General features: G+C 48.4%; 1 protein-coding gene across 1 annotated transcript in view; it reads right to left on the bottom strand.

The window, feature by feature from the left end:
• The window catches only part of LOC121868907 (titin-like), a gene marked incomplete at its 3' end in the record, with an annotated part of 39,112 nt that overhangs the window by 2,743 nt on the left and 13,991 nt on the right, over window positions 1–22,378 (bottom strand). Inside the window, exons 3-7 of the mRNA XM_042369925.1 lie at window positions 21,186–21,278; window positions 15,454–15,666; window positions 8,947–15,171; window positions 8,606–8,813; window positions 6,236–6,670 (exon numbers count right to left, since the gene is read on the bottom strand). Coding sequence (XP_042225859.1) covers window positions 6,236–6,670; window positions 8,606–8,813; window positions 8,947–15,171; window positions 15,454–15,666; window positions 21,186–21,272 — 7,168 coding nt within the window. The remainder of the gene's footprint in view (window positions 1–6,235; window positions 6,671–8,605; window positions 8,814–8,946; window positions 15,172–15,453; window positions 15,667–21,185; window positions 21,279–22,378) is intronic.

The raw sequence follows: 22,378 nt of genomic DNA, 5'->3' as shown, positions 1-22,378 counted from the left end.
TGACACACAGAGACATGGTGACACAGGAGAATAGTGACACACACAGTGATAGTGACACACAGACATAGTGACACAGGGAAATGGTAACACACAGATAGTGACACAGGAAGATAGTGCACACACAGAGACAGAGTGACACAGCGAGATAGTGACACAGAAGATAGTGACACAAAGAGATAGTGTACACAGGGGAAGAGAACACAGGAGAGTGTCAATAGGAGATTGTGCCACATTGGGAGAGTGTACACATAGGGAGAGAGTGTCACACGAGAAGAGTGTCACACACAGGGTGAGTGTCAAACAGGGGAGAGAGTGTCAAACAGGGGAGAGCACACAGGGGAGATGTCACACAGGAGTGAGTGTCCAAACAGGGAGAGAGAGTGTCAAACAGGGAGGTGTCACACAGGGAGAGTGTCACACAGGAGGGGTCACACAGGGAGAGAGTGTCACACAGGGAGGAGGTCAAACAGGGAGAGAGTGTAACAGGAGAGGTTAAACAGGGGAGAGTCACACAGGAGAGTGTACACAGGAGAGAGGTCAAACAGGGAGAGGCACGGGGGAGGGGGAGAGAGTGTAGGGAGAGTGTCACACAGGAGAGTCACACAGGAGGTGTCACACAGGAGAGTGTCAAACAGGGAGAGAGTGTCACACAGGGAGTGAGTGTCAAACAGGGAGAGTGTCAAACAGGAGAGTGTCACACAGGGAGAGTGTCACACAGGAGGTGACAGGGAGAGAGTGTCACACAGGGAGGAGTGTCACACAGGAGAGTGTCCACAGGGGTGATGTCAAACAGGGAGAGTGTCAAACAGGGAGAGAGTGTCAAACAGGGAGGTGTGCCACAGGGAGAGGTGTCACACAGGGAGTGTGCACACAGGGTGTCCACAGGGTGTCACACAGGGAGAGGTTAGCACAGGGGAGGAGAGTGTCACACAGGGAGAGAGTGTCGCACAGGGGTGTCACACAGGGGAGAGGTGTCCAGGGGAAGGAGTGTCACAGGGGAGAGAGTGTCACACAGGGGAGAGTGTCACACAGGGGGAGAGTGTCAAACAGAGGTGTCACACAGGGGGAGGTTGGAGTGCCACACAGGGGAGGTGTCAACAGGAGAGTGTCACACAGGGGAGAGTACAGGGGAGAGAGAGTGTCACCCAGGAGAGTGTCACACAGGGGAGAGGTACAGGAGGGCCCAGGGAGAGAGGTCAAACAGGAAGGGGAGCACACAGGGAGTGTGTACAGGGGAGAGTGTCACACAGGGGTGTGTCTGCAGAGAGTGTCACCCAGGGGGAGAGTGTCACACAGGAGAGAGTGTCACACAGGGAGAGAGTGTGTCACAGGGGAAGTGTCCCCAGGGAGAGTGTACAGGGGAGAGTGTCACCCAGGGAGAGAGTCTCCAGGAGAGTGTCACACAGGGGAAGAGAGTGTCACACAGGGAGAGAGGAGTGTCACACAGGGGAGAGTGAAACAGGAAGAGAGTGTCACCCAGGGAGAGAGAGTGTCACACGGAGGTGTCACAGGGGAGAGTGTCACACAGGGAGAGAGTGTCACCGAGGGAGAGAGTGTCACACAGGAGAGGTCAGGGAGAGGGTCACACAGGGGAGAGAGTGTCACACAGGAGAGTGTCACACAGGGAGAGAGTGTCACACAGGGGAAGTGTCAAACAGGGAGAGAGTGTCACCCAGGAGAGTGCAGGAGGGTCACACAGGGAGAGAGAGTGTCACACAGGAGAGGTCAGCAGAACAGGAAGAGAGTGTCACCCAGGAGAGTGTCACACAGGGGAGAGAGTGTCACACAGGGAGAGTGTCACACCAGGAGGTGTCACCCAGGGGAGAGTGTGCACACAGGGAGAGAGAGAGTGTCACACAGGGGAGAGAGTGTCACACAGGGAGAGTGTCACACAGAGTGTCACCCAGGAGAGAGATGTCACAGGGGAGAGTGTCACCCAGGAGAGAGTGTCACACAGAGGGAGAGGGGGTGTCACACAGAGGTCACAGGGAGGTGTCACCCAGGGGGAGAGCGGGGAGAGTGTCACACAGGGAGAGAGTGTCACACAGGGGGAGGTCACCCAGAGAGAGTGTCACAGGGGAGAGTGTCACCCAGGGAGAGAGTGTCAAACAGGAGAGGGGAGGTACGGGAGAGAGGGTCACACAGAGGTGCCACAGGGAGAGAGTGTGTCACAGGGGGAGGGAGAGTGTCACAGGGGAGGGGAGTGTCACCCAGGGGAGAGGGTCACACAGGGGAGAGAGTGTCACACAGGGAGAGAGAGGTGTCACAGGGGTGTCCCCAGGGGAGGTGTCACAGGGGAGAGAGTGTCACACGGGGAGAGTATACACGGGAGAGAGTGTCACACAGGGGAGAGTGTCACACGGGGGAGTGTCCAGGGAGAGAGAGAGTGTCACACACAGGAGAGTGTCACCCAGGGGAGAGTGTCACAGGGAGAGAGTGTCACACAGGAGAGGCACACAGAGAGAGTGTCACGGGAGGTGTCAGGAGGTGACACACAGGGGGAAGTGTCACACAGGAGGTGTCACACAGGGGGAGAGGTGTCACACAGGGAGAGAGTGTCACACAGGGGGAGAGTGTCAAACAGGAAGAGGTGTCACACAGGGGAGGCGTGTCACACAGGAGAGTGTCACCCAGGGGAGAGTGTACACAGGAAGGTGTCACCAGGGAGAGAGTGGCACACCAGGGGAGAGTGTCACACAGGAGAGAGTGTCACAGGGGAGGAGTGTCACACAGGGGGGTGTCACACAGGGGGGAGAGTGTCAAACAGGAAGAGTGTCACACAGGAAGAGCACAGGAGCAGAGAGGACAGAGAGCCAGGGGAGGTACACGAGGAGAGTGTCACACAGGAGGTAGCACGGGGGAAACAGGAAGAGTGTCACACAAGGAGGTTCACAGGGGGAGTGTGTAAACAGGAAGAGTGTTACACAGAGAGTGTCACACAGGGGAGAGAGTGTCACCAGGGGAGAAGTGCGCGGGAGGTGTACCACACAGGGAGTGTCACACAGGGGGTCACACAGGGGAGGTGCGGGAGAGTGTGTGCCACACAGGGTGTCACACAGGGGGAGAGTGTCAGGAGGTGTGCCACACAGGGAGTGTCACACAGGGGGAGGTGTCACACAGGGAGAGGTACCACACACAGGGAGTGTCACACAGGGGAGAGGTGTCACACAGGGAGGTGTCACAGGGGAGTGGCACCACACAGGGAGTGTCACAGGGGAGAGGTGTCACACAGGGGAGAGAGGTCACACAGGGAGGTGTCACACAGGGGTCAGGGGAGAGGTGTCACACAGGGAGTGTCACAGGAGGTGCACACACAGGGAGGTGTCACACAGGAGAGTGTCACACGGGAGAGAGGTGTCACACAGGAGGAGTGTACCACACAGGGGTGTCACACAGGGGAGAGAGTGTCACACAGGGGAGGGTCAGGGGTGTACACACAGGGAGGTATACACAGGAGGTGTCACACAGGGGAGAGTGTCACGGGGAGGTACACAGGGGTGTGCCACACAGGGGAGAGTGTCCAACAGGGAAGAGTGTCACGGGAGTGTCACAGAGGAGGTGTACACACAGGGAGTGTCACACAGGAGAGTGTCACACAGGGGAGAGGTGTCACACGGAGTGTACAGGGAGAGAGAGTGACACACAGGGAGAGAGTGTCACACAGGGAGAAGTCACAGGGAGGTGTCACACAGGGAGAGAGTGTCACACAGAGTGTCACACAGGAGAGAGTGTCACGGAGGTGTCACACAGGGAGAGAGTGTCACACAGGGAGAGTGTGTCACAGGGGAGAGAGTGACACACAGGGAGAGAGTGTCAAACAGGGATAGAGTGTCACACAGGAGAGTGTCACCTAGGAAGGTGTCCCAGAGGAGAGAGTGTCACCAGGAGAGAGTGTCGCACAAGGAGAGGGTGTCACACAGGAGAAGTGTCAAACAGGGATAGAGTGTCACACAGGGAGAGAGTGTCACCTAGGGAGGAGAACATGCACAGGGAAGTGTGACAGGAGGTGTACAGGGGAGAGAGTCCGACGGGAGAGGGTGTCACACAGGGAGAGAGTGTCAAACAGGGATAGAGTGTCACACAGGGAGAGAGGTGTCACCGGGGAGAGGGTGTCACACAGGAGAGTGTCACACAGGGATGAAGAGTGTCACACACAGGGAGAAGAGGTGTCAACAGGGGAGAGGGTGTCACACAGGGGGAGAGTGTCAAACAGGGATAGAGTGTGGGAGAGAGAGAGTGTCACACTAGGGAGAGAGGGTGTCACACAGGGGAGAGTGTCACCAGGGAGAGAGTGTGTCCGGGGAGAGAGAGAGTGTCACACAGGGAGAGGGGTACACAGGAGAGAGTGTCACACAGGGGGAGAGAGTGACACGGAAGAGTGTCACACAGGGAGAGAGTGTCACACAGGAAGAGAGTGTCACACAGGGAGAGAGAGTGTCACACAGGGAGAGTGTCACACAGGAAGAGGTGTCACACAGGGGAGAGTGTCACACGGGAAGAGAGTGTACACAGGGAGAGTGTCACACAGGGGAGGTGTGTCACAGGGAAGAGTGTCAGGGGAAGAGTGTGCACGGAGAGAGTGCTAGGGAGAGAGTGTCACACAGGGGAGAGTGTGCAGGGAAGAGGTACACAGGGAGAGAGTGCAGGAGGAGAGAGTGTCACGGAGAGAGTGTCACACAGGGAGAGGAGTGTCACCAGGGGAGAGAGAGTGTCACACAGGGAGAGAGAGTGTCACAGGGGAGAGTGTCACACAGGGAGAGGTGTCACACAGGGAGAGAGAGTGTCACAGGGAGAGAGTGACACAGAGGGAAGAGTGTCACACAGGAAGAGGTGTCACACAGGGAGAGAGTGTCACACAGGGAGAGAGGTGTCACACAGGAAGAGAGTGTCCACAGGGAGAGAGTGTCACACACAGGGAGAGAGTGCACACACAGGAAGAGTGTCACACAGGGAGAGGTGTCACACACAGGGAGAGAGTGTTACCCAGGGAGAGTGTCACACACAGGGAGAGGTGTCACACAAGGAGAGAGGTGTCACACAGGGAAGAGTGTCACACAGGGAAGAGAGTGCCACAGGAGGGAAGTGTCACACAGGAGGTGTCACGGGGAGAGAGGTGTCACACAGGAAGAGAGAGTGTCACACAGGGAGAGAGTGTCTCACCCAGGGAGAGTGTGTCACCCAGGGAGAGAGTGTCAAACAGGAGAGTGTCACAGAGGAGGAGGTGTCCACAGGGAGAGAGTGTCACCCAGGGAGAGGTGTCACACATGGAGGTGTGTCACAGGGAGAGGTGTCAAACAGGGAGAGTGTCACACACAGGGATAGAGTGTCACACAGGGAGAGAGTGTCACCTAGGGAGAGAGTGTCACACATGGAGAGTGTGTGGCACACAGGGGAGGAGTGTCACACAGGGAGAGTGTTACACAGGGAAGGTATACAGGGAGAGAGTGTCACACAGGGAGAGAAATTTACACAGGGAGAGAGTGTCACACAGGGAGAGAGTGTTACACAGGGAGAGAGGTCACACAGGGAGAGAGTGTTTCACAGGAGAGAGTGTCACACAGGAGAGAGGTTTCACAGGGAGAGGTCACACAGGGAGAGAGTGTTTACAGGGAGAGTGTTTCACAGGGAGAGAGGTCACACAGGAGAGAGGCAGTCACAGGAGAGAGTGTCACACAGGAGAGAGTGTTTCACAGGAGAGAGTGTCACACAGGGAGAGAGTGTCACACAGGGGAAAGTGTCACAGGGGGAAAAGTACCCAGGGAGAGAGTGTCACACAGGGAGAGAGGCCACAGGAGAGTGTGTCACACAGGGGAAAGTGTCACCCAGGGAGAGAGTGTCACACAGGGAGAGAGTGTTACACAGGGAGAGAGTGACACACAGGGAGAGAGTGACACACAGGGAGAGAGTGACACACAGGGAGAGAGTGACACACAGGGAGAGAGTGTTACACAGGGAGATAGTGACACACAGGGAGAGAGTGTCACACAGGGAGAGAGTGTCACACAGGGAGAGAGTGTCACACAGGGAGAGAGTGTCACACAGGGAGAGAGTGACACACAGGGTGTCACAGAGATAATGACTTCGTGAAATATTGAGATACCTCATGATTACAGACACCTGAGGATTACACACTCCTCGTGATTACAGACAAACTTTTAAAAACGTAAGTGATCATAAAAGTGTTGGTGAGGGACCCTGGCTGACTCACAATTACAGGTTTAAACAGGAGACTCACCTGCTTTCTTAGGTTCCGTCTGTATCCTTCCGAATCTGCTGGGCTCCGGAGTCTTAGTTGTAGGCTCCACTTTCTTCGGTTCATCAGGTTTGGTAGCTCGGCCAAACCTTCTAGGTTCCTCAGGCTTTACTTGTCTGTCAAACTTCCTGGGTTCCTCAGGCTTTACTTGTCTGTCAAACTTCCTGGGTTCCTCAGGCTTTACTTGTCTGTCAAACTTCCTGGGTTCCTCAGGCTGCTTATGCCTCTCTGGTACTTCTTCCATGTATTTCTTAGGTGATCTTGCAGGATCCTTATCCTCCACAGTTGGTTCTCTAGAAGACTCCCTGTAGGAGTCTCTAGAATGCTTTCGGGAAGGCTGCGTGGTGGTGGGTGTTGTGTTAGGGACGGGTTCCTCCTGCTCCTCGGGTTGTCGCGGAGCATCTTCAGGCTCGTCGGCTGTCGGGGTGAACATCAAGTCATAACACCGAACATACAGTGACAATGATAGTTTTATTAAAAAAATTGCACATCAGCTGATAAGGAATAACACTTCAGATTTATAATAAGAGTATATTTTTGGGGCTCTAACATGCAATTAATATGACGCATCATGTCTTGTAGCTAACTATTTCTTATGTCCAATTCAATATGTCACAACTGACCAACTTCAGTATATGAATCTAAATTCTATTATATAAACAGTGCTTTAATGCTTTCTAATTTCATCTTAATCACACATCATTAATAGTTGCTTCTGTCAACACAACTGCCAATATTATTTAAGGCTAGGCTTTTATATTACTGGTGCATGAGGGAAACTTTGTTATTATTATATCCATCATTAACAATATGATTTTTCCATTACTGTTTTATTTTTTGAAAGAATGTAACAAGAGGTGAAGGTAAGCATAGTACTCCATACAGGACACTGCAGCCTGACAATGTCTCTGTACTCAAGACAAAGTGAACCTCATCTGACGTTTACCATTATTAACATCACAGTTAACAGTAACGAGCATAAGCAGAGTAAAGGCATGCAAGCAGGAAGCCGCAGGCAGCATGACAAGCACACCCACCAAGAGAACCACAGCAACACCATCTTGGCGATATGGCAACAACCTCTGAATGTTGGTCACACACTTACAGATACAGCAGTATATTCTGAGAATTACAGAAACACTTGAAAGTTACAGCAACACCTTCAGTTACAGCAGCACCCTGGCTATGTGGAAGGTTACAGTCTGGCTATGTTCCTCATGCACCCACCAGTATCTAATGTGGCCATCTCACACACACACAATCACGCACGCACGCACGCACGCACAAAGAGACCAACCTGTTTTACATGCTGTGGGTCTTTTTGACTTGATCATCATGAACAACCAACACATTACGTTGAAGCACCTAATTGAATTGTCTAAATCTTTAATTAAAGATTACATTTCCTAATTATCCCAACAGTTTAACTCAAGAATTCATCTCTCATATGGCGAGATTTATTTGATTTTCTTAAATAATGTATTAAGGAGATGAAGACAGATAGGTGTACAAGCTCTGAGACCACATCTTCAACAACACTTTCTATCATACAACATTGTGATCGTTACCTTGATAAACTCGTCTTAAGCCTCACTAGAGGACAAGACCTAAAGTACATTCGAACTATATGTTGCCTTAAGTTGGTACTTTACTACTATAACTACAGGCACTTGTTCTCTCCTTCTACTGTTTTACCACATGTTGCCCAAATCTCTCTACAGAAGAAGGTATCCTCGGGACAGTCAGGTGGTGCAGTACTCACACTGAAATATTTTGATCTTATGTGTGATTCCCTTCACTCCCACCATGGGGTTGCCATCTTTATCTCTCACGGGAGACAAGACAAACCCGTCAGAGTCAGTTCGTGAGTTTTGCCTCCTGAAGGGACGTGGATGCCTGGGGTTTGGGTGTCCCTCACTGGTGGAGGAGGTGCCTGAGGAGGTGATGTCCGCGTTCGAGACAGTAAGAGAGGTCTTGAGGTCGGAGGAGGTGCTTATGGAGAACAGTTTGTTGGCGTGGGACAGGATAGACAGCGAAGGGAGTGCTAGCGTGGACCAAAACTTGTGTGTTAAAAAGTTAGTTTGAGAATTGTTTTAGTTCTTTCTTTTATTAGTATTAAGTGTTCCTGTTTTGGGATAAACTTGAGAAAGGTATCAGAATTTAGATAAATACCTGCAGCTTTCTTTAGCAGAACAGATTGCAGACTTTAAACTTTCATCTTACATTGAAGATAAAACAAGAACGTAATGAAGCTTAAATAGGCTTAACGATATTAGTGACAATAAGTAAGCTGTTAGACATAAGCGACACCCGAGCTTTATCTTACAACACACTACAACAAATTCAACTTACATTTTGAGAGAGGTTTTCGTGTAGTATCACCAAGACTCAAGTCCTCAGACACCACAGGTCTGGTTGGCCTGGGTGCTGCAGGCTGTGCCCGGGTGGTGGTGGTGGATGGTCTGGATGGTGTGGTAGTTTGGTGAGCTCCTGGGCGTTTTGCTAGCCTTAACTGGCCTCGGATAAGACGACGTTCCTCATAAGACTCGGCCTTCTCCAACTGTAAATTAACAAAGACTTACATAAGAGTGCCCCTAGAACTTATGTCCTATGTCCTTTTAAATCCTCAATTCAACTCATATCTGATAAATACATTACAGGAAATATTTACATCAAATGGCAAGAAAACATACCAAATTTTCGAGAATTGTGACGTCAAAAATGGTCTCAATAGTGGAGAGATAGTGCGGCAAACTCTCTCGTGATACCTCGAGGTCCTCCAGGAGCTTCTTGTTGCTACCAGTACGCTCAATGCGGCGGATTTTGTTGGAGTTGATCCCACTATCTATTGGTTTCCCTGTAACAAACCTACTGGGGGATCCTTCTTTTGAGAACGGTGCAGGAGACGACTCCTTGCTACGTGGAACAGGGGATCCTTCCTTACTACGTGGTGTGGGGGATCCTTCCTTGCTGCGAGGCGCTGAAGAGCTCTCCTTCATGAAGGGTGAAGGAGATCGATCCTTCTTCAGTGGCACCAGCGTATCACTTTCTTCTGGCCTATCTTCGTCAACAACATACGGTGTGTAAGTAGTACTTTCCTTACGCACCTCTGTCGTGCGAGTCTGGTTGGATGTGGCCATGGCACTCATTACAAGCTTGCTGGAGGTCATCTTAATGTCTTCTTTCACTGGTTCTGAGGCAGGTTGTTCTGCAGGTTCATCTTCATCATCACCAAGTGGGTAGATATGCTTGGGCACAATAATAGGTTCCTTGACAGGTTTCCGCTCTTCTGGTCTCTTAGGTTTGTCGTCCTTCTTGGTTGTGGTTTTAAGTAGAGGTCTTCTGGTGGGTGACGGGACTGGCTCTTGTTTGGGCTGCTCAAACAGTGACCTCTTAGAGAACACGGATTCTTTCATTTCATAAGACGGTTTTCTTGAAGGTTTGTCTTTCTTGTTGTCTGGCTGGGGGGTTCTATAGTTGAATGCTGACCTTCTAGCTGTGATGTCTGACGTGGTAATGTTTTTCTCGTTCTTCTCTGTGATGATCTGAGAAGTAACCGACTTTTCCCAGTCACTTAGTTTTGTAGTTATTTCTCCTGTCTTCTTTGTTGTTGGCTTGTCGTCTTGAGGAGCCTCGTGAACAGGGGCTTCATGAACAGGGGCTTCATGAACAAGGGCTTCGTGAATAGGGGTCTCGTGAACAGGGGCCTCGTGAACAGGGGCCTCGTGAACAGGGTCCTCGTAAACAGGGGCCTCGTAAACAGGGGCCTCGTGAACAGGGGCCTCGTCCGTGGTTATTTCTTCCGGAGCTCCATTCTCCTTACTCTCACTATCACTTGGTGAATCACTTTCTTCAGTGGGAAGAGTTTCTGATGGTTTTTCTTGCTTTAGTTTTTTAATTGGTTCTTCCTTTGGTTTCTTAATTGTTTCTTCACTAGGTTTTCGCTCATATGGTTTCTTTCTCTCAGTCTTCTTGTCATCATTAGGTTTCACAGGTGATAACTTATGTTCACTTTGTCTCTTTTCAAATGAGTTACGTTTCTCTGTAAGCCATGGTCTGTCTCTTGTTGTTCGTCTCGTCTCTGGCTGTTTCCTTCTTGCAGGTTCACTGTCTCTGGGAGAAAGAGATTTGTCACTTGGCCGACTTTCCAAAGGTTTAGTTTTTCTTGGCTTGCTGACATCTTCTTTTACTGGTGATGTTTCTTTTTCCTGCGGCTTCTTGCTGCTCTTCCTCTCTGGCTTTGTGTCTTTTAGCTCAGTGTCAGATGGTTCCTTGGAACGCTCAGGGGAAGAGTCTGACGCCTCCTCCTGAGAGTCAGGGGCGTGATACTCTGATGGTTCTCGGACAATAGAAGGCCTGTGAATAGTGTGGTAAGGCAGGTCTGGCTCACAGGATACATCTTCAATTACAGGTCCAACTTCGTTGTCATCAGGAAGAGGCTTTATGTCCTCTGTCATGGGAGTTTCAGGAAGTGTGATCACAGGATCTTTTGATTCTGGGACAGACAAAGTTGATTTGGGTTTTTCTTTGGGTTCAGAATTTGGAGACCTACTCTTAGGACTCTTCTCAGAGGGTTTAGTTGGACTTTTTCTGTCAGTCACCCTGGAGGATAATGGCCTTGTTGGCTCCCTCTTATCGGGTGATCTTGCTGTTGGAGTTTTCCTGGGAGTCTGTGAGAGCCTTGATGGTCGCACAGCAGGTCTTTCTGGTTCACTTGGCTTCTCTACTGTCCTCCTTGTCCTTGGAGCCCTGTCCTCTGGCTTCCTGTTTATATCACCATTCACTCTTGGCTCTGCTGGAGTACGGCGGACATCACCATTCATTCTTGGTTTTCCCTCGGGAGAAGTTGTCTTCTTGGCTGATGGAACAGTTGATCGAGGCGTTGTCTTTTGTGTTCTAGTTGGACTAACAGGTTCTGGTTCATTTGCTTCCCTGTGTTTCTTACAGCACTGACGATCTGTCGGTGTCACCTCCCTCGGGGTCGACACTCCTGACCTGTTGGGTGAACGTCCGCGGTGGGGAGAGCTTGGCACCCGCTGTGGGGACGTGTTGGGTTTGGGAGCACGCCTTGTAGAATCCCTAGTTGGGATGGGTTCCCTCTGGGCTGGAACACGACGAGTTGGAGAGTCATCCTTGCCTGGCAGTTTCCTAGAAGCAGGAGCTCTACGCGATGGTTCCTCGGTCTCAGGTTTCTTCCTTGGGCTTACTTCACGCCTCTTCCTTGGTTCTTCTGTTTTCTTCCTTGGTTTCTCTTCTGTTCTCTTTGATGTTGTTGGCGTTTTCTTTGTTGCTTGACGCTTCTTCTGTCGGGGCTCTTGAGGCTCTTCTTCTGATGGTGATGAAACCTCTGCTTCAATCTCTACTTCATCAGGTGAGACTTCGTCTTCAGGTTCTTCTGTACCTTCTGGTTGTCCCTGTCTGTAGCGCTCCTTCTCCTCCTCTTCCAGCTTTGCTATTTCTGTTTCTAGATCTTTAATGTCCACATTCTTTGTTTCAGCAACACCATCAAGGTCTTCAGGCTCTTCCTGTGGGGCTTCATCAGCATGGTAAGTCACTTTGTGTGTCTCAACATTTTCAACAGTTGCCTCATCTTTTTCAACACGAAGTTTTACTTCAATTGAAGCCTTATCGTCTGAAAATGCAGGAAGTAGATCTCTCTTAGCGTCTCTATCAGGTTCTCGAGGTCGATCTTTGGGTTCAGATTTTCTGGGCGATGTCTTGGAACTCGGGACAGTTACTGCTGAGGTCTTAGCTGCATCTTCAAAGAATCTCTTCTTGTTTAGTGTGTTTGCACGGTCAGGCTTGCCAGTCTTATCACTTGACTCTGGCTTCTTAGATGGTGCAGGAGCAAACCTATTCTTCAGGGCTGAGACAGACCCATAAGGTACATCGTCCTGATCATCCTCTGGCTCCTCAGTAGGTTTGTCAGGCTTCTTGCTGCCGGGAGCAGGAGCAATGTTGGCAACTAAAGTGGATTTCATTACTGCCTTTGGAATCTCCCTTTCTCCTTCCTCGGTCATAACGACATTGGTAGTGTGAACCCTCTTGGTGATGTTGTATTTCTCCCCAGTAGTTTTACTCTGTCGAGTCTCGATAATGACGGTGATAGGTTGTCCATCTTCACCAATTTCCTCTTTCTTACGTGTGTAAACAACTTCATCATCAAGTGAAGGGAAGAAGCCAACATCCTCATCCTCATCTCCTCCTTCAGGCTTGATAACCACGTAACTTGTTTCTCGCTCAGGGACCAACACAGGCGTGGACCTTAACACTGTCTTGGTGGTGTACTCGGTACTGTCTACCCTGCGTCTGATCTCAACAACAGTCTTAACGACTGTGCCGTCCTCCTCCTCGTATTCATTCTCTTCACAACTCACTACAGTGTCATCTGGACTTCCGACCTGAACAACATCTTCTGGTTTCTTTGAACGATCATTGCCACTAAAAGTGATGTGAACTTCTGGACCAAATTTGGATGTTTTCTCTGTTCGTTCCACAGTATACTGCATCCCATCAGCTCTCCTGCGTGTTTCTGTCACCGACTTGATGACATAACCATCTGCAGTTTCCTGTTCATCAACAGACTGGTCGACAAGTTCATCATTTTCAGTTCCAACAAATGTTACAGGAGCTGGTGAGCTGAACGTCCTGTGGATGTTGTGAGTTGTGTACACGGAGCCATCAGGCCTCTGGTAGCGCTGTATGACAGTCTTGACCACAGTGCCGTCATCTGTTTCTTCCTCAGTAACATTCTCGTCCAGGATCTCGTCTTCAGAGGACTTGGGATGATGTGTCGGCTGCTGGTAAATTTTAGACATTCTACGGAGTGTATACTGAAGGCCAGACACGCTGCTACGGCGTCGTTCCGTAACAGCCTTGTAGTGTGTGCCGTCATTAAGAGTTTTCTCCTTCACCTCCTCCTGCAGTACTTCATCCTCAAGGTTGGCCACCTGTAGCACAGGCTCTGGCATCTTGGGAATCCTCATGATGCGGTGACGTAAGTATTCAGTGCCATCCTTAGCACGTCTTCTCTCAATAATGGTCTTTACTGTTGAGCCATCTTCTTGAACATCTTCTTTTATTTCTTCATTAATAAGTTCGTCATCAGCACTGACGGCAATATTAGAAGACTTGGAACCACCTACAGGCATCTTCTTCACATCATCTTCTGTGCCCTGGAAGCTGCGGAGTACATATTCGAAGGAGTAAGTTGATCCATCCTTCCTGCGGCGAGTCTCGGTGACAACCTTGATGGTCATGCCACTATCATCCATCTCCTCCTTTTCATTCTTATCTATCACCTCATCATCATTGTGGATGGTGGGGAGACCCCTCTGGAGATCCACACCTGATAATGTCATCCTACGAGACCTAAACACCTGCCTGTGGGTGTACTCCTCGCCTGTCTTGGTTCGACGAATCTCTATCACTGTGCGAATAATTGAACCATCGTCTTTCTTCTCTTCAGTTTCTTTGGTGTCAATCACTTCATCATCGTCAGAAGGAGTAATGTGTGTGCTCTTAACCTTAGAGGTCTTGTACACCTTCTTCGTTGTGTACTCCATGCCGCTGGGTTTTCGCCTCGTCTCTGTAACAGTTTGGATTGTAATTCCATTTTCATCAGTTTCCTCAGTTTCATTAGTGGAAATAAGTTCATCTTCTTCATTATAAGCAACATCTTCAGGATGGTCATAGTCAAAGATCTTTGAAGTTTTTAAGATGTTCTTAGTAGTATAGGTAATGCCATCAGGTCTTTGTCGAGTCTCAGTAATTATTTTGATTTTGTTGCCATCTTTATCTTCTTCTTCAGCCACTTCTCGTTCAAGCACTTCATGGTCTGGATTGCCAATAAGTATTTCATCAATCTCACTCTCACTGTTGACTACCTTGGTCGACCTGGCCACTCGACGAGCTGTACACTCTGTACCATCCTTCTTACGACGTGTCTGTACCAACATCTTCACCACGTTGCCTGCCTCATCCACACAGTCCTCTTCCTCTTCCATGATGACCTCGTCATCATCGTTAACACTCGCACTCAAGTAAGAATCCAACTTGTCTAACTCAGACATGATAGAAGTCTCCATCTTTGACTCAACTTCAGCCAATTTTGATTTCCTTGAGGATGGTACAGCCTTGGTACCTGTCCTTGTAGGAGACTTGGCGGGTGAGGTAGGAGCCTCCTTCTGAGCTCCTGTCCTCCGTGGCATGTGGCTTCTGGAGGAACTCTCACCTGGGGTACGTTTTGTGGGTGATGTTGGCGATGATTTATCTCCACTAGTACGTTTAACTGAGCTAAAGTCTAATTCCTTGGAAGTTTTTCTCTCACTAACTTTACGAGATGATGAAGACTCTTTACGGACCGGTATTTCTGACTGTCTGGATTTTGTGGTTCTTGTTGTTGTTCTTTCATCCCTTGAAGTCTTTCTGGAGGAGGATGTCTTGGGCGGTGAGGTCTGTAGAGCCTCTATCACATGTTCACTTTCAGCTTTGAGTGCCGCCTCGTCGTCAGAGGTGAGACGCCCCTCGTTGGCTGATGTGTCGTCCTCAGCAGACGACCTTCGCTCTCTCATAATGCGGGTGGGAGACACGGAATCTCTGACTTCTTTATTCTTCATGGAGAGATAACCTTCACCAGCAAGGGCGTTGGACTGAATAGAGTATGTAGACTTTGTGATGGATACGACCGAATCGCCCTCATTATTGGCCTCCGTGTCAGAGAGCTCACCGATGATGCGCTGGAACCTGCTGGGGCGGTCCTCACTGGCCTTACGGATACGTTCTTGTATGACGTCCCCTGGCTGGAGACCCTCAACGGAGATATTGTCCACCCCACGCATGGTGAGGCCACCTAGGCGGACATTCTGAGTAGAGATGGACTCCGTCACGGCCGAGTCTCCGTCCACATGCATCGTCACCTATACAGACAAACCAACATATAAAGGTTCCCAATAAGTGCTTCACGTGTTGGGTGACATTGTTAACTACTAAGTTGTTGAGAGAGAGATATTAGATGAGTTATCAGCTAAGTTCTACACTAATATACATGACTGTCTATGCGTTACCACCGTTAACTACAACAACGGCCGAAAATGAGAAGAGTTATATACAAACAAAAAATAAACAAACAAACAAACAAACTAACTAACTAACTAACAAACAAATAAACAAACAAATACACAAAGAGAAAACCAATTGACCTGTATGTTAGAGGAGCGTCGTGAGGTGTTATTACCGTCACCACCAACAGTGATGGTGGAATACTCGGTGAGGCCGCCGCTGTCATCAGTAACGTTGAGAGTACCAAGGGCCTCTTCGTCGTTCTGCATCATCTCTCTCAGTCGTTGCTCCCGTAACTTGTACATCCTCGCCCTGATGCGCCGACGCTCTCCGAAGTCCTCCGCTTGTTGCCACTGTAGGTACGTCAGGTGTGTTACTTCTGGTACTGGCATAGTGTGGCTGTGGTACTGGCATGCGTGGTTGTGGTACTGGCATGTGTGGTTGTAGTACTGGAATAGTGCCGTTGTAGTACTGGCATGTGTGGTTGTAGTACTGGCATGTGTGGATGTGGTACTGGTATGTGTGGCTGTGGTACTGGCATGAGGTGTGGTTGTAGTACTGGCATGATGTGTGGTTGTAGTACTGGCATGATGTGTGGTTGTAGTACTGGCATGATGTGTGGTTGTAGTACTGGCATGATGTGTGGTTGTAGTACTGGCATGATGTGTGGTTGTAGTACTGGCACGTGTGTGGTTGTGGTACTGGCATGATGTGTGGATTTGGTACTGGCATGTGTGGTTGCGGTACTGGCTGTGTGGCTGTGGTACTGGCATGAGGTGTGGTTGTGAGTACTGGCATGATGTGTGGTTTATTAGTACTGGCATGACGTGTGGTTGTAGTGCGGCATGATGTGTGGTTGTGAGTACTGGCATGATGTGGTTGTAATGCTGGCATGATGTGTGGTTGTGGTACTGGCATGATGTGTGGTTGTGGTACTGGCATGATGTGTGGTTGTGGTACTGGCATGACGTGTGGTTGTGGTACTGGCATGATGTGTGGTTGTGTACTGGCATGATGTGTGGTTGTGGTACTGGCATGAGGTGTGGTTGTGGTACTGGCATGACGTGGTTGTAGTACTGGCATGACGATGTGGTTGTGGAACTGTGGCATGACGTGTGGTTGTAGTACTGGCATGATGTGTGGTTGTGGTACTGGCATGATGTGTGGTTGTAGTACTGGCATGATGTGTGGTTGTAGTACACTGGCATGACGTGTGGTTGTGGTACTGGCATGACGTGTGGTTGTAGTACTGGCATGACGTGTGGATTGTGGTACTGGCATGACGTGTGGTTGTGTACTGGCATGGCGTGTGGTTGTGGTACTGGCATGAGGTGTGGTTGTAGTACTGGCATGACGTGGTTGTGGTACTGGCATGACGTGTGGTTGTAGTACTGGCATGGCGTGTGGTTGTGTACTGGCATGATGTGTGGTTGTAGTACTGGCATGGGGTGTGGTTGTGGTACTGGCATGGCGTGTGGTTGTAATGCTGGCATGGCGTGTGGTTGTACTGGCATGATGTGGTTGTAGTACTGGCATGAGGTGTGGTTGTAGTACTGGCATGATGCGTGTGGTTGTAGTACTGGCATGACGTGTGTTTGTGGTACTGGCATGAGGTGTGGTTGTAGTACTGGCATGACGTGTGGTTGTGGTACTGGCATGACGTGTGTAGGTACTGGCATGACGTGTGGTTGTGGTACTGGCATGATGTGTGGTTGTAGTACTGGCATGAGGTGTGGTTGTGGTACTGGCATGACGTGTGGTTGTAGTACTGGCATGACGTGTGGTTGTAGTACTGGCATGATGTGTGGTTGTAGTACTGGCATGAGGTGTGGTTGTGATACTGGCATGATGTGTGGTTATAGTACTGGCATGACGTGTGGTTGTGGTACTGGCATGAGGTGTGGTTGTAGTACTGGCGAGTGTGTTGTGGTACTGGCATGAGGTGTGGTTGTGGTACTGGCATGACGTGGTTGTAGTACTGGCATGATGTGTGGTTGTAGTACTGGCATGATGTGTGGTTGTAGTACTGGCATGACGTGGTTGTGGTACTGGCATGAGGTGTGGGTAGTACTGGCATGATGTGTGGTTGTGGTACTGGCATGACGTGTGGTTGTGGTACGGCATGACGTGGTTGTAGTACTGGCATGACGTGTGGTTGTGGTACTGGCATGATGTGTGGTTGTAGTACTGGCATGAGGTGGTTGTGGTACTGGCATGACGTGTGGTTGTAGTACTGGCATGACGTGTGGTTGTGGTACTGGCATGAGGTGTGGTTGTAGTACTGGCATGAGGGTTGTAGTACTGGCATGACGTGTGGTTGTAGTACTGGCAGACGGTATGGTACTGGCATGATGTGTGGTTATAGTACTGGCATGAGGTGTGGTTGTGGTACTGGCATGACGTGTGGTTGTAGTACTGGCATGACGAGTGGTTGTAGTACTGGCATGACGTGTGGTTGTAGTACTGGCATGATGTGGTTGTAGTACTGGCATGACGTGTGGTTATGGTACTGGCATGACGTGTGGCTGTGGTACTGGCATGACGTGGTGGTTGTGGTACTGGCATGACGTGTGGTTGTGGTACTGGCATGACGTGGTTGTGGTACTGGCATGATGTGTGGTTATGGTACTGGCATGACGTGTGGTTGTGGTACTGGCATGAGGCATGACGTGTGGTTGTGGTACTGGCATGGCGTGTGGTTGTGGTACTGGCATGGCGTGTGGTTGTGGTGCTGGCATGATGTGTGGTTCGTGGTACTGGCATGATGTGTGGTTGTGGTACTGGCATGACGTGTGGTTGTAGTACTGGCATGACGTGTGGTTGTGGTACTGGCATGACGATGTGGTTGTGGTACTGGCATGACGTGCCGTGGCTGTAGGTATGCTGGCATGATGTGGTTGTGAAGTACTGGCATGATGTGTGGTTTAGTACTGGCATGACGTGTGGTTGGCAAATACTGGCATGACGTGTGAGATTTGTAGTGATGCTGGCATGACGTGGTTGTGTGCTGGCATGATGTGGTTGTAGTCCTGTGATGTGTGGCTGTGGTACTGGCATGATGTGTGGTTGTAGTACTGGCATGATGTGTGGTTGTAGTACTGGCGTGACGTGTGGTTTGTAGTACTGGCATGAGGTGGTTTGTAGTACTGGCATGATGTGTGGTTGTGGTACTGGCATGATGTGTGGTTGTAGTACTGGCATGATGTGTGGTTGTAGTACTGGCGCGTGTGTGGTTGTAGTGCTGGCATGGCGTGTGGTTGTAGTGCTGGCATGATGTGGTTGTGACCTTTGGCACGGTGTGTGGTTAGCCAGCCTGGCGCGACGTGTGGTTATGTGCTGGCGCCAGTGTGTGGATTTTGTGAGCGCTGGCACGGTGGTTGTAGTACTGGCATGATGTGTGGTTGTAGTACTGGCATGACGTGTGGCTGTAGTACTGGCATGACGTGTGGTTTGTGGCCACTGGCATGATGTGTGGTTGTAGTACTGGCATGATGTGTGGTTATGATACTGGCATGATGTGTGGTTGTGTTACTGGCATGATGTGTGGTTGTAGTGCTGGCATGATGTGGTTATACTGGCATGATGTGTGGTTGTGGTACTGGCATGATGTGTGGTTGTGGTACTGGCATGATGTGGTTGTAGTACTGGCATGACGTGTGGTTGTAGTACTGGCATGACGATGTGGTTGTAGTACTGGCACTGACGATGTGGTTGTAGTACTGGCATGACGTGTGGTTGTAGTACTGGCATGATGTGTGGTTGTGGTACTGGCATGATGTGTGGTTGTGGTACTGGCATGATGTGTGGTTGTATAAGTGCTGGGACATAACTGTAGTTACTTAAACGATATGCACAGACATTATAAGTGATATAAGTAAGTAAGTTCTGTTACATGATACTTTTAACATGATCTAATCTATTTCACATGACCACTGTTACTTATGACTTAACCTCATTGTATTACCTTATTTAACATGACTTTATTTAATCAAATAATGACCAATCTTACTTATAATGTGTCGTATCTTACTTAACGTGACTTATCTTACTTTGGCTTAACCAAACTTGCTTACAACATGACTAGACTTACCTAACATGACTTACTTACTTACAACAGATTTGTTATAACATGCTATATCTTACTTAACATGCCCTAACTTACAACAAGACATAAAAGTACATTCTAAATTCGAATATATATATATATATATATATATATATATATATATATATATATATATATATATATATATATATATATATATATATATATATATATATGCACTCAATAGGATGTAAGAAGATATATAAAGTGCAAATTAAGACTAGGTAAGTACACTTGAGAACACGTAGATGCAGGTAAGTAGAATATAAGTGCATATTAGAAGATTTAGGGATATATAAACAGATAAAAGTACATGTAAGTATAAAAATGAACAGATATAGAAGTTTATATAAAACCACATAGGTGTATATAGCATCTATAAATGCATACAGGATACATGCTCAAGTGCATATACGTATAAATGTGTGTATATCTGAGAGCACATAGCTGTGTATAAACACATACATACACATGCAAAGTGTTTTAGAGAAAGAGACAATGCAAGTACGTAAATGTTAATGCGTGCATGTGTGTAGGTGCGCATGACTGCATACAAGACCAAGGGGGAGGGGGGAGAGGGATGGGGTTGGGTGGGAGGGAGAGGGGAAGGAGGGAGGGGAGTGGATGGGAAGGGAGTGGAGAGTGGAGAGGAGAGAGGTTAGGTAAGGTTAGTTTTGGTAAGGTTAAGTTAGGTAAGACTAGGTCGGGATAATTTAGGTTAAATTAAGTCAGGTTAAGATTAGATTAAACGAGATTAGGATTGGGTTAAGTTAGATTAAGTTAGGTTAGTAATAGATTGGGGTAGGTTAGATTAAGGGTCAAATCAGGCGAGGTTTGATTAAGTTAGGTCACGTTAAATTAGGTTAGATTAGGTTAGGTTAATTGGTTTCAGTTATATTCTCTGCCACTGATTTTCAAGGTGAGGAAGAAAGAGATGACCAGGTGAGCAGACTACGGAGATACGGACACAAGTATAGTGACTGACTGGTTCAGGTGGTCATCAGATTAATATTTCCTTAACCACTTACTGCACAATATTGAAATAAATGCTAATGGTTTATTGCCAGCAAGTATTACCGGTATCTAATCCTAACCTAACCTAACCTAGCTTAACTTAACCTAACATTAACCCACCAAGCCCAACCTAACCTACCCTAACCTACCCTAACCTACCCTACATTACCCTACCCTAACCTAACCTAACCTAACCTACCTTAACCTAACCTAACCTAACCTAACCTAACCTAACCTAACAAAACATAACATAACCTAACATAGCATAACCTAACCTAACATAACCTAACCTAACCTAACCTAACAAAACATAACCTAACCTAATATAACCTAACCTTAGCAATCCTAAGAAAATCTGACCCAGTTTAAGGTAATGCTAGTTTGGTTTAGTTGCAACTTAAGATTTTAAATATCTATCAATTCCTTCACTATTAAACTTCTGCTGAAGAAAGAAAATCCTTGCGGTGTATAAAACTGATTTCTAGAAGTTGTATTGTGAGACATTTGACTGACTGATGTATAACAACCCTGGTAGTTGTAGCACTTGAGACAACACCACCACAACCTGATTCTTGCTTGTGATCAACTTCCTGCCTGGTCTGTTGGTAAGGGTTTATATTTGGTGCCTTCAGGGGTTGAGGGGATGTAGGGTGTGTTGTAGGGAGAGGGGTGGTCTAGAGGGAGGGAAGGGGTAATGGGTGATCAAAGGGGGGAGGGGTAAGAAGTGATCCAAAGGGGAGGCGGTTGACTCACCATGATCCTCAGTCGCTCCTCATCTGTGATAGCGTCGAGGTCGGCCAGGGCGGTGGTAGCCCCGAGGGGGGCCGCCACTGAGCTCATCCCCGCCTGCGGGAGACATGACACCTCATCTCACTGTTCTCATCTTGTTTAACTAACCTATATAGTCTTACATAGATGAAGAGGCCAATTTGACGTGACATATGAAGGTATACACAGTCCGCGTCAGTCATTTGTTTAGGTAACATGCCTGTCCATAAAAGCGCTTCTACAACCGAACACCCTTGGCTAACTGTCCCGTCTGTTTATAAACGCATTGTAAACTTTACAAGTGTTCCTACACAAAGAATCCAGATTCTGATTTTTTGTGTATTTCTCTTACGGTTCACTCCAGCTGAGGAGAGCCAGTCAAACATTACACACAAACCAGAATGGTTACTCCGTGTTACTCCAGCTGTCAATAACTGTTTTGGTGTTGCAACACTGACTGGTAGTGCTAACGGTACCCCAGACAAACACCATCACCAGGATTCGTTGTAGAAATCCAGATTTAGTCTCCCAGCGGTACTCATCCACGCTAAGCTTCTCTCTAATTCAAACATAAAGTTCTATCTCTTATATTTTCTGATTGTTGATGGTTATACAATGACTAGCGACCTAGTTATTGAAGGTCAGTAATAACGTCAAACTCAACACCAACACCTCAAAATTCCTTACCGGGTTGAGATACAAACCTCACATCCCAAGACCTCGTGTTTTCCATCTCCCAGGATTAATTCCCGAGACGGACTGTACAATAACTGTGTCCCGCCCAGACTCACGGAGACCTATGGGGGCATCACTCCTCCCGAGATAAGATGCATCAACACCTCCAACTGCTTCACTTTAAAAAAAAAGTAAAATAAATAAATAAATTGCCAAACAAAACACTAACAATAAGACACCACCATAACTCGATAGGTTCCATTTACCATCAGCTAAAAGACACCATTTGGTGAGGATATCTGTCTGCCTGGTGTGAGTTGAAGGTTAAGGAAGCCTCGAGTTATTTGTTTGCACTGATTTCACACATTAGTTTATGTGGAGCAGATACATGTGTCTCCTCTTACTTACAAGAAGCATTATCTGATATACTGGAACACAGTTCCCGCCACAGGAGGAAGACTACACCAGGTGACTCTCGCGTCCTGCAGCACCACCAACTTACA

Source organism: Homarus americanus, unplaced genomic scaffold, assembly GCF_018991925.1.
Source record: "Homarus americanus isolate GMGI-L3 unplaced genomic scaffold, GMGI_Hamer_2.0 scaffold50773, whole genome shotgun sequence".
NCBI lineage: Eukaryota > Metazoa > Arthropoda > Malacostraca > Decapoda > Nephropidae > Homarus > Homarus americanus.
Note: the sequence above shows the minus strand (reverse complement) of the source record. Positions and strands in the feature narration are given on the sequence as shown.